This window comes from Lipotes vexillifer, unplaced genomic scaffold (assembly GCF_000442215.2).
Source record: "Lipotes vexillifer unplaced genomic scaffold, Lipotes_vexillifer_v1.1 scaffold814, whole genome shotgun sequence".
Classification (NCBI taxonomy): domain Eukaryota; kingdom Metazoa; phylum Chordata; class Mammalia; order Artiodactyla; family Lipotidae; genus Lipotes; species Lipotes vexillifer.
In genome coordinates this window covers 737,075-748,569 of record NW_006784081.1, presented here as the reverse complement: position 1 = coordinate 748,569, position 11,495 = coordinate 737,075, and the positions used below count along the sequence as shown (strand labels likewise).

The following is an 11,495-nucleotide window of genomic DNA, read 5'->3' as shown; positions in this document are numbered from 1 at the left end:
GCTGCAGGAATGCAGGAGATGCACACAGAAGCGAAAGACTGTACACAGACAGGGCAGAGCTCAAGGACGTGATCAAGCCCTTAGACACGAAGCCACTGCTCCACGTGGCCACACACAGTCTTTACCCCTGACAGTCAGCCTGGCCGCTGTTCTCTCCTGCCCGCACACGCACAAGTACTCCCCGGCATCTGCCACAAGCAGGCCACAGATCTCCAGCTCACACACGGCTCCGTCCTGCCTCAGGCTCACTCTGTCTCCAGCTCTGAGGGTCTCGGGTCCCTTCCTCCACTCCACAGGGGCTGCCTTGCTCAGCTCACAGCGCAGCGTGGCCGTGGCCCCTTCCGTGGCCTCTTCCTTCCTCAGACCCTTTATGAACTTGGCAGGCAGGCCTGGAGATGGTCAGAAACACACAAACACTATCACGCTCTCTGAACACGCAGAAGAAACAGGAATTGGATAGTTCATAGAAGATACAAAACCTAACCGGACATGGATCACCTGCTGGGTGTGCCCAGTACACACTGTGGACTGTGACATTTAAAGGTCCAACCTGTACATGTGCCACACAGCAGACAGGGAACATGACAGGGACAACGAAAGAATTATAGAAGGAAAAGGATAGCGAGACAGCAGAGTAGAAAAGGAAACAGAGCAGAGAGGTGATGGGCAGCCACCAAATGCCAGTCCACGTGGTCACGTGTGGTCTTTACCCCTGACGGTGAGCGTGGCTGATGTCCTCTCCTGCCCGCACACGCACGAGTACTCCCCAGCATCCTCCACGGTCAGGCCACGGATCTCCAGCTCACACACAGCTCCATCCTGCCTCAGGCTCACTCTGTCTCCAGCTCTGAGGGTCTCAGGCCCCTTCCTCCACTCCACAGGGGCTGCCTTGCTCAGCTCACAGCACAGCTTGGCCGTGGTCCCTTCTGTGGCCTCCTTGCTTCTCAGTCTTCCTATGAACTCAGCAGGTAGGGCTGCAACAAGGTCCGATGGACACAAGACATCATCTTCATCCCCCCACAAAGGATGAAAGGGGCTGTATGGAACCACATAGGGTCACATGGGCAGAGTGAGTAAGTATACTTACCCTGTACGGTGAGCCTGGCCAATGTTATCTGGTCCCTGAAGCAGCAGGAGTACTGCCCGCTGTCCTGAGGCCGCAGGTCCCGGATGAGCAGTTCCAGCATGGTACCCTCCTGCCGCAGGCTGTACTTGCCTCCAGGCTGCACAACCTCATCTCCATGACGCCACTCCACGGGCATGGCCACCGATGACAGCATGCAGCGTAGTGTGGCAGCACCACCCTCCAGTACCTCCATGTCCTTCAGCCCCTCTCGGAACCGCACTGGCTGAGCTGTGGACAGGCATGAGCTCAGCTCAGCCCTCACCCCGCTGCCTCCTACAGGGGTCTCCCCTGCAGCCAAGCATGGCTGAGAGCAGCAGCTGCAGGGTGCAGGCAGGCCCACCTCACCGTCTACACTGGGGGCTAGTGACGGTGACCTCAAAACCTCTGCCTCTCCAGGAGGGTAAGCCAAACAGCAGGAAACAGAGAAGGGTGGAGTGTTATGGGCTACATTGTGTCCCCCAAATTCATCTGTTGGAGGCCCAACCCTCAGGATCCAGAATGGGGCCGTATTTGGAGATGGGGGTCTTCAAAGAGAAGACTGAGGTAAAATTACGTCACTAGGGTGGGTCTTAATCCCACAGTATTGGTGTCCTTACAAGAAAAGGAGATTAGGACACAGACAGGCACAGAGGGATGACTGTGAAGACACAGGGAGAAGACAGCTATCTACACGCCAAGGAGAAAGGCCTCAGGAGAAGCCAGGCCTGCCAACACCTTGATCTCAGACTTCTAGTCTCCAGAACTGGGAGAAAATAAACCGGGAGACACGTTTTTTTATGCTACTCAGTCTGTGGTATTTGTTACCAGGAACGCGAGCTGACTGAGACAGATGGAGATGAGCCAAGCCAGGAGAAGGGAGACACGGTGACGTCAGAACACAAAACAAAGTCAGGAATGAAGTAAAAAAGAGATTGCTGGTCAGAAGACCAAGAGAGGGTGAGGGATGCTATCCGGACCATCAGAGACCCAGAGATGGGCAGTAGGGAGCAGAGCGAGATGGATGAACTGCTGGAAAGATACAGGTGGACAGAAGGATCCTCAGAACAGCAGCCCCCCCCCCACCGCCACACACACACACACATAGAGGGCAGAGATAGAGAGGGTCAGATAGAGTCCTGGAGTCCCCCTTGTCCTTAGCAAGACAAAAAACAGGGGTGCCCAGAGTGCAGCTGGAGGCTGCCCAGCAGCCCCCACCAGGGGCTCACCATGGACCCTGACAATGGAGCTGCTCCAGGCACCGCCAGCCTCACACTTGTAGCACCCACCGTCCTGAAGGGTGGTGTCAGTGATGACCAGTTGGGCTCTGCGGCCCTCATAGCTCAGACGGCACCGAGCCGACGGCCGCAGGGCCTTCCCATCCTTGGTCCAGCACACAGGGTTGTCTAAAGCAGCAGTCTCACAGACAAGGGTCAGATCTTCCCCTTCCATGACTGTGGCATCTGTGAGCTCCCGGGAGAAAACACCTGGCTTCTCTGAAGACAGAGAGGGATGCATATGACACTTGGGGGCTCCTGCAGGAAAAGCCCCAGGTCTCACTGCAGGCCAGGCAACACTTCTGGTCAGTGCCCACCTGCCCCCCTCAGTCTGGGCTGCAGACAGGGCTGCTGGGGGAACAGGACAGGCTCTGTGTGGCTCCACACACCAGCGGGGTGGGCCCAGCCTCTACACTGATCTTCAGATCACCTCTGCATATCATGTGCAACAACGCATCTTGAAATAGCGCCACTCAGCCTCCCAAGCCCCGCCCCCTGGGATCCAAGGCCCCAGCCCATGGGAAGTCCATCGTGCCTTCTCTGTGAGCCCCAGGGCCTCACCCAGCGTGTGGCCAAGCCACTGTCTTGAGGTTGCATGCTTAGTCACACAGACTGGCCCCCACAACGGCACTGGGCACTGGGCATGCAGCCTACCTGTGACCTGCAAGGCAGCTGAGGTCCGCTGGTCGCCTGCCTCAAAATGGATGGTGCCTGAGTCCTTGAGGGCCAGCTGCCGCAGGGTAAGCACATGGTAGCCACCTGGCTGGACCTCGATCTCACTGAGTTCATTGGCAGACAGTGGGGTTTTGTCCAAGAACCAGTGGACCGGCTTGTAGTCGGCAGGGGAGATACGGCAGCAAAAGGTGGCCGAGGAGCCCTCCTGCACCTCCAAGTCCTTCAGGTCCTCCGTGATGAGCACTTTCTGGCCTGCAGGGACACAAATGGGCATGTCAGGGACCCTCTGGCCAGCTGCCAAGGGAAGCAGGGTGCTCCCCAAGACCTGGGGTGGGCTCACAACAGAGATCGAGCAAATGACTCTAACGGGCTCCAAATGACAAAACATAAAGCAGTAAGTGGGTCCGAGCTGAACTGTCCAAAAGTATTTGTTTTAGATCCACCAGTGAGCCCCAATCCACCTCTGGGGTCCTTCTGCAGAGCACACAAGGTGACCCACTGTAAGGCCCCTCCATCAAGCTGTGCTCCCTAACCTGGTTATGCCTGTCACAGAAATCACTTAACGCAATTAAATTTTGTATTAACAGAAGAACCGAGTGTGAAAAAAGACGCATGGCTATGATAACATTTAAATCGAATGCATTGGAGGACTGACAACGTGAATGGCTAGAAAAAAATTTTTTGCTGTTGTCTTAGGTATGGTGAAAGCTTAGGAATAAGTCATAAATATAGAGACAGATTGGCCTCCAGATTCCTTCTGCATTCACAGGTGTCTTGAAGCTATTGCACACCAGAAAGCATAGATAGCACATCAGGAGAGTGATGTACACAAAAAGAGATACGGAATTCTGATTCGTGAACTGATACACAAAGAAAAGGCTCTGGCTGACACTATTAGACTGGTACAAGTCTGTGTGTTTTAAATGTTTTTAAAGACCATATGTTGTTATTATGGGACACTCTGACTTTTTTAAAGTATGAACATCTACTGGGTTGGCCAAAAAGTTCGTTTGGGTTTTTCGTAGCACCTTACGGAGAAACCTGAACGAACTTTTTGGCCAACCCAGTACTTTATTAGATAGCAGTGCTTCTACTGCACTAACAAAATGTTTTCACTGAGCTCAGTGGATTCACTGTATTTCACTGAAAAAGAGAAAAAAATCAAGAGTGAGGCTTCTTTGTTATTCTTGTGGGTTTTTTTTTTCTGTGGAGAGACCCCCAGGAAGGACCTCCACCTGACTTCACCCTGGACACCGGTCCTGGGATCTGGAGGGCTGGGCTCAACCCTGCCCTGATGCCTGCTTGTCCTACAACCCTGAACCAGCCAACAGCCCCGAGTAAAGGCCCAGTCTCCCTATCTGTGAAGTGGGAGAATGATAACCCTCACCCTGCCTGCCAGGTGAAAACTGCTGCTCAAACCTAAAAACTTCCCCGAGCAAGTCTCCTTCCACAGGAGCAGAGGCGGTACATCTGTATGTAAGTAAATGCAGAGCTCATGCAGGGGCACACGCTGGTAGGGTTCCAGGAACATTCATCCAGCAAATGAATGCACAAATAAACGTGGGCTGCTGACTCATTTACATGAGGCCCAGCTGGGAGGGCCAGAGACAAGACCACCCAGGACAACTCCCCTTGGAGATGGGGAAACCAAGGCTGGGTTTGTCTAGGGCCAGGCAGAGTTCTGATCTCTGCCCATCTCCAAGTCTACTTTAAACAAAGCTTACACCTGAGCACACCATGGGCCTTGAAATAGAGTGTGCAAATGAGAGCAAGAGCACGGTGACTGGGCCTAACCTTTCACCAGGAGCCGAGCCTGGGACTGGGCCTGGCCGATGTCACAGGTGTAAGTGTCACTGTCCGCCTCCTCCAGGGCGCTGATGGTGAGCCTCAAGGTCAGGCCCTCCTGGCTGGGAGCATGCTTCTCCGAGGTTTGCAGCTCTGTGAGGCCCTTGCGCCAGGTCACTGAGGCCGCGGGGCGCTCCGTCTTGCAGGCGAACACAGCTGCGCCCTTCTCCTGTACCTGCAGGTCAGCCAGCTCCTCCGTGAACTGGTTTGGCTTTTCTGGGGGAGAATGGATGGGAGGGAGAGGCCTGTGCAGACCCCATGTAGGCCCTCAGGACAGGAAATCACTCCCATCACAGGTGGATCTCCTGGCCCACCCACAGAACCTCAGGGACCTGAGCAAGCCCCTTCCCTGCTGGGCACCCCTCCGTTCCTGCCTGGGAAGAGAAGCCACAGGGGCTGTCCCACGGTCTCTCATGGGGGTTACCTTCCACTCGGAGGCTGGCTGTGCTTTTGGAAGACTCTGTCTCACACGTGTACTCGCCAGAATCTTTGAGTGAGGCTGCATGGATGACCAGCATGGCTCGAGTGCCTTCGATGAGAAGCTCATACTTCCGACTCTTGCGAATGGCTTTCCCGTCCTTCAGCCAGCACACTGGGGTCCCCTCCCGTGACAGCTCACACCTCAGCACCACATCCTCACCCAGCATGGCCCGCTGGTCTTCCAGTGGCTTCATAATGTCAATTGGCCTCTCTGAAAAGAACAGAGATGGTGGCCCAAGAAGCATGGCCACAGCTCTACCCACAGCCACAGCCCTAGCCATGCCTGTGGTGAGGGCAAGGCAGGCATTCAGGAACTTTCAGGCTCTGAAGGTTGAGACCACAGAACCTACAGCTCCAAAGCTTCCAACTCTGGAACCTCAGACCCAGGGGCCTCAGAGCCCTGGAACACCAGGGAAGGACTCCGGGAGGGAGAAATATTAGACCACAGAATCTTATGTTCTCAGCACTGTTCAGAGTCCTGTGACTCAAAGCACGGCCATGGGCCAGCACTGACTATGGGCTGAGCTTCACCCACTGGCACCAAGTACTCATGCTGGAAGCAGGAGCTCAGAAATGCCAATGGCAATTTCACTGGCTTCACAAGTCATGCACCCTGGGAGCTACCACAGCAGTCGAATCACAGACTGAAGATCAGAAACCCTGCTTCTGCCCAAAGGCTCCAGAACCTCATCCTAGAAAGTAAGGCCCCTGGATGACCAGAAGCCCCCAGTACTCTGACAGATGCCTCCAGGTGCCAACCAGGGGCTGGGGAGACAGTCCCCAGATGCACCCCCTTCCAGCTTCCAAGCCCAAGGCCCCTGCTCCAGGCTCATCAGCCCCCAAACCAGCCCCTGGAGACAGACCCCCGACCTGCCCCAGCCGGTCAGTTCCCACAGCCACCATCACCCACCTCTGATGATGAGCGAGGCCTTGGAGGTGAGGCCCCGCACAGAGAAGACCACCTCCCCAGCGTCACTTGGCAGAGCATCTCGGACAGCCAGCGTATACTTGCGGCCCTGGCGTGTGGCCCAGAAGCGGCCAGAGCTGCCCACCGTTTTCCCACCAACCATCCATACAGCAACATCGCTAGTGTTCTCATGGGACAGGACGCACTCAAAGCTGCAGCTCTCGCCCTCCATCACCTCCACTGTCTTCAGCCTCTTGGTGATGCCCACGTGCAGGTCTGTGGGCCAGAGGAGACAGCCGTCATGCCAGCCAGGCCCACGGAAGCCTGCCCCTCGAGACAGGCACCGTCAAGCCTGTAGCAGCCCCGGTCCACACCCCAGGAGGGACAAGACCAGCCCACCCTCCCCAACCCCACTCCCAGAGGGCCTGCTGCCCCTCTCAGCAAATGTTCTCTCGGCCTCCAGCTGTCCACACCTTGGTGTCTGGATGGCTGATAGCTATGCGTTATGACCAGGGCGGCCGCCTTCACATTTGTTATGGAACAATGTGGAGAGAATAAGCACCGCACACAGTTGTCACCAGCTTATATGCTCCAGAAGAACAGGCAATCCAGCTCTAGGACAAACTCACCACACCGCCCTCCCTTTCCTGGCCCTTTCCTGTCTCATCAAACACTGGCCAGACCATCAGGGACCAGCCACGGGATCACAGAGCAGCAGGCCTGCCATGCACACAAGAGAAAGCAGGACTACGGGGATGGAGCCCGGACAGTGATGCACCCAGGACGTCAGGCATCCACCCTATGGTTGGGGAACCAGGCCCAGATTGGCAGGAGCAATGTGAAAAGCACGTGGCCTGCCCACAGCCACCTTCACCAAGCTGTGCCATGGCCTGGGAGCCCTACTGGGGCACCCCCTGCCTGACATCTTGGGCTCTCCCACTCGCCCACTCCAGGAGGCTCTCCAGACCGCCCCTCCGTGGCCCCTGTGCCTGCCCGTACACATCCCCTGGTGCAGAGTGAATGTTTCCAGCCTCTGTAGAATCCTTTACACCTTGGGACTCTATCAAGCAGAGCCAGTCTAGTCTCCCAAGCTTTGCTCTGTTGCCCATCATCCCTGGCCCACCTGCCTGCACCTGGGTCTCCTCAGACCCTGTCAAGCCTGCTCCTTCAGGAGCCTGCCCTGACCTCTCCAGGCTCAGCAGAGCAGCCCCTGGTCTCGGAGAGTGGTTGGGCCCCCCGGGCGGAGGCACCCCCATGCCCAGAGCCACGCCCCCAGTGCCCTGGCCCCGCCACCTGGAGCCAGCTGCAGCACGCACCGTGCACGCTGACATGGGCACGGGTCTCATCAGTGCCCACATCGCAGGTGTACAGGCCAGCATCGTCCCTGCTCAGGTTGTGCACCACGAGTCCCCGAGTGCCCGCTGTGTACAGGAATTCATACTTGTCACTGGGGCCCAACTCCATGCCATCCTTTCGCCACACCACACGAGCCTGGTGGTCAGAGACCTCGCACCGCAAGGCCAGCGTGCCCCACTCCTCCACGGACACGTCGTCCAACGCCTTCAGGAACACCACCGGCTTCCCTGCAGGGAAGGTGTGGGCGACTGAGGGGACGAGCTGCCACCTCTGGCCCTCGGGGTGCCAGGTGCACATCCCAGGGGTCCCCAGAGACCCCACAAGGACACCTCACCTTTGACCTCCAGGCGGGCCGAGGCCATAACCTTGGGCGAGGAGGCGCATACAGTGCCCGTGTCAGCCCGTTGGACCTGCTTCAGCACCAGCGTGTGGCGGCGGCCCTCATGGGTAATCTCGTGTAAGCTGTCGTTATACAGTGGCGTCCCATTGAGCGACCACTCCACCTCCTCGTCCTCGTGGGACAGCTCGCAGGAGAAGCAGGCACAGCCCTCCTCCGTGACCTCCAAGTCCTGCAGTGGCTGCGTCACCGTCACCTCCCGCACTGCCAGGAGCACACCAGGCAGCTCAGCATGACCGCCATCACCGCCTCCCCTAGAGACCCTCTGGTGGTCCTGTGCCCCCTCGCTCTGTACCTTCCACAGTAACCTCAGCGCTGCTCTGGGCACTGCCGGCCTGGCACCGGTAGACACCAGCATCCGCGGGTGTGAGCCGCAGGATGCACAGCTCTGCCATGTGGCCCTCCAGCCTCATCTTGAACTTGTCAGATGGCACCAGGGGTGTCTCCGCCTTGTACCACTGCACGGTCTTGGGGGGTGGCTTGAAGTCACAGGAGAGGACTACCGACTGCAGCTCGCGCCCCACCTTGGGCTCTAGTGGCCGCGTGAGCACCACAGGAATGTCTGTGGCGGAGGAAAGAGGGAAGCATTGCGTAAAGTGGGCCAAACCACAAGGCCATAACACCTGCCCCTGCCCTGCCCCCTCTCCATCTGCAGCCAACCCGCCAGGCAGCGCACTTTTACCTGAGACCACCAGGCAGGCGGTGGAGCGTGATTTGCCAATGGTGCAGTGCACCGGCCCTGTCATGGTGGAGCAGGTACGCCGCAGCGTCAGCCGGTGCACTGTGCCCTCCTGTTCCATTTCCACGTCAGCCCCTGCCTGCAGCACTGTCTTCCCCAGGAGCCACTTAGGCGGCCGCACTGAGGGGATGGAGGTCTCACACTCGAACCAGGCAGGGGCAGGCTCCGTCACCGTCACATCCTGCAGGCCCCGCACGATAGTGATGGATTTCTCTGTGGGCGAGCGGCCAGTCACTGGGGCAGTCCCGGGGGAGGATCACCAGCCACCCCTCCTGCAGGTTTGGTGTTACTTCCTGGGAACAAACCCTCTCAGGCATGCTCACTTCCTCCCTGGGGTGACCCAACGTGCCCAGCCAGGTCCTTCTCAGACCTGGCCACCTCTAAGTGCCACAGGCTGTAACACCTCCCCTGGCGGAAAAAAGGAACAGCTGCCCACCCAGCCCTGCCCGAACCTTCCACAAAGAACTGGGCACTGGTCTTAACATCGCCAGCATCACAGGTATAAGTGTCCTCGTCCTCAGGCTGGACTGCGTTGATGACTAGCTGGCGGTAGAGGCCGTCACTGACCATCTCATACTTGGCCCCAGGCTGCAGTTCCACGCTGCCCTTGAACCACCGCACCTGGGCGCTGGCCCTCGACATCTGGCACTCGAGCACACCCCGGTGCTTCTCTATTGCGATTTTGTCCCGCAGCGGGCGTAGGATGGATACTGGCAGCTCTGTGGGTACACCCAGCAGGGTCAGGGCAGGTGCACAGTGATCCCGAACACCCAGGGCTGGGTGCTGTGGCTGTGCATCTTCCAACCAGCCGGACTGGGACATCATGCTCAGGCTAAACAGCCTATGCCGGCCCGCCCACCAGAGCCAGCAGATAGCTAGGCTGAGTGTTGCCCTCGGGCTAGTCTGGGACTTGCTATTCACATCTGACCACAAGGACACTGGGCACACACCCACACTCGCTATCATCCAGTGGGCCTCATCATGCGCATGCCTGCCTCACTCTCCCACCCCGCCCATCCTCTCGCCACACAGCCTCACCCTCATCCTGCACACCTCCGAATCCCTTGCACCCTGCCCTCACCTTATGCATCCAAATGCCCCACACCCCTGCCCCCTACCTGTTTCTAGACCCTTTCTCCCTCATGCCCCGCAGCCACTTTGACTGTCTTCAAGGCCACCAGGTAAAGCCTCGTGTGCTTACTTCCTGCCAGGGCCTCACACCTTTTCTCTCCAGCACTTGCTGCAGTCCCAGGAAGAATTCATTGGTACCTCCGTTTTAAACAAAGAAGGAGACCCCAAGGCTGCCTCCCCTAGACCACTTTCTTCCTGCCAAGGAGGGAATACCCCCCTTTCCCTCCTCCTGGATCACTGCTGTCCTCATTCCAGGAGGGACCCCAGGACAGGCACAGCTGGCCTTTCAGCCCTGTAAGACTCAGTACACAAGCTTGTTCACACACATGCTGTCCAGCCCATGCCCTGCCCTGAGCCGCCATTACCTTTTACTCGGAGCTGGGCTCGTGATTCTGCACGTTGTGCCACAAATTTGATTTCCCCTGCATCTTCCACCAGGACCCGCCGATAGATGAGAGTATATGTCCTTCCTGGGAACACAGGCCACTCAGCACTCAAGGGAGGGGTGGCCTGGGGGCGGGAAGGAGGAGAAACCCTGCTGAAGCCCCACCCACTGTCCTCAGCTCACCTTCCTGGCGGATCCGCACATTGTCACTGGGCCGAAGCTTGCTGCCCTCCCGGAACCACTGGGCAGGCACCTCATCGTGGGAGACCTCGCAGGAGAAGGTGGCACCCTCCCTCTCCATCGCTTCCACATCCTCCAGAGGCCTCACGATCTGGACATTTTGGCCTGGGGCAAGAAGCAGGCCCTGCTACATCCTGACACGCAGAGCTATCTGACTGCTACCCCCCACCCCAGCTTGCTGAGGGAGTACAGGATGGGTGGGGCAAGAGCAGAGCCAGAGGGCCAAGCACTTGCTGGGTGACCAAGTGGGGGGCCAGGAGGTTCTTGCACCCAGCCACCCAGCCCTCACCTTGCACCTTCAGGGAGGCTGAGCTCTGAGCATCGTGGGCATCACACACATACACGCCCTGGTCCCCAAGCTCACATCGGTAAATGATGAGACTCCTGCAGGCCCCCTGGGCCACCATGCCCACCGTCTTGCTCCCCCGCAGCTCCACACCGTCCTATGGAGGAATGAGGCCAGGTCAAGTGCTGGAACTGCCCAGCAGAGTGGTTCCACTCCCGCCCACCCATGGTGAGAGGTAAGAGCGGGCAGAGGAGTCCAAGTTCCCAGGCACCTTCAACCAGCGCACATCCACATTGGGGCGTGAGAGCTCACAGGCCAGGACCACCTTGTCCTTTTCCGTGGCCACCACATCCTGCAGAGGGTGGCTGAACTTCACAGGCAGCTCTGGAAAGACAGGAGGGGAGTGGTGAGAAGCAAGGCCTCTGGGTGGGGACAGGGCCTGAGCTGGTTGGAATCACTCAGCTGGTTAAAGGAATGAGCCCCGGGCTTCCCAGGTGGCGTAGTGGTTGACAGTCCACCTGCCGATGCAGGGGAACGCGGGTTTGTGCCCCGGGTCCGGGAAGATCCCACATGCCGCCGAGTGGCTGGGCCCGTGAGCCATGGCCGCTGAGCCATGGCCGCTGAGCCTGCGCGTCCGGAGCCTGTGCTCCGCAACGGGAGAGGCCACAGCAGTGA

The 11,495-nt window shown here is 58.1% G+C and overlaps 1 protein-coding gene across 1 annotated transcript in view; it reads right to left on the bottom strand.

Annotated features, from left to right (window-relative positions):
* The window catches only part of OBSCN (obscurin, cytoskeletal calmodulin and titin-interacting RhoGEF), a gene marked incomplete at its 5' end in the record, with an annotated part of 134,611 nt that overhangs the window by 83,071 nt on the left and 40,045 nt on the right, over window positions 1–11,495 (bottom strand). The window contains 17 exon segments of the mRNA XM_007456511.1: window positions 126–389; window positions 711–974; window positions 1,088–1,354; window positions 2,332–2,598; window positions 3,034–3,306; window positions 4,849–5,115; window positions 5,324–5,590; window positions 6,290–6,562; window positions 7,603–7,869; window positions 7,977–8,243; window positions 8,335–8,601; window positions 8,722–8,991; window positions 9,231–9,497; window positions 10,275–10,379; window positions 10,478–10,639; window positions 10,824–10,977; window positions 11,092–11,204. Coding sequence (XP_007456573.1) covers window positions 126–389; window positions 711–974; window positions 1,088–1,354; window positions 2,332–2,598; window positions 3,034–3,306; window positions 4,849–5,115; window positions 5,324–5,590; window positions 6,290–6,562; window positions 7,603–7,869; window positions 7,977–8,243; window positions 8,335–8,601; window positions 8,722–8,991; window positions 9,231–9,497; window positions 10,275–10,379; window positions 10,478–10,639; window positions 10,824–10,977; window positions 11,092–11,204 — 4,014 coding nt within the window.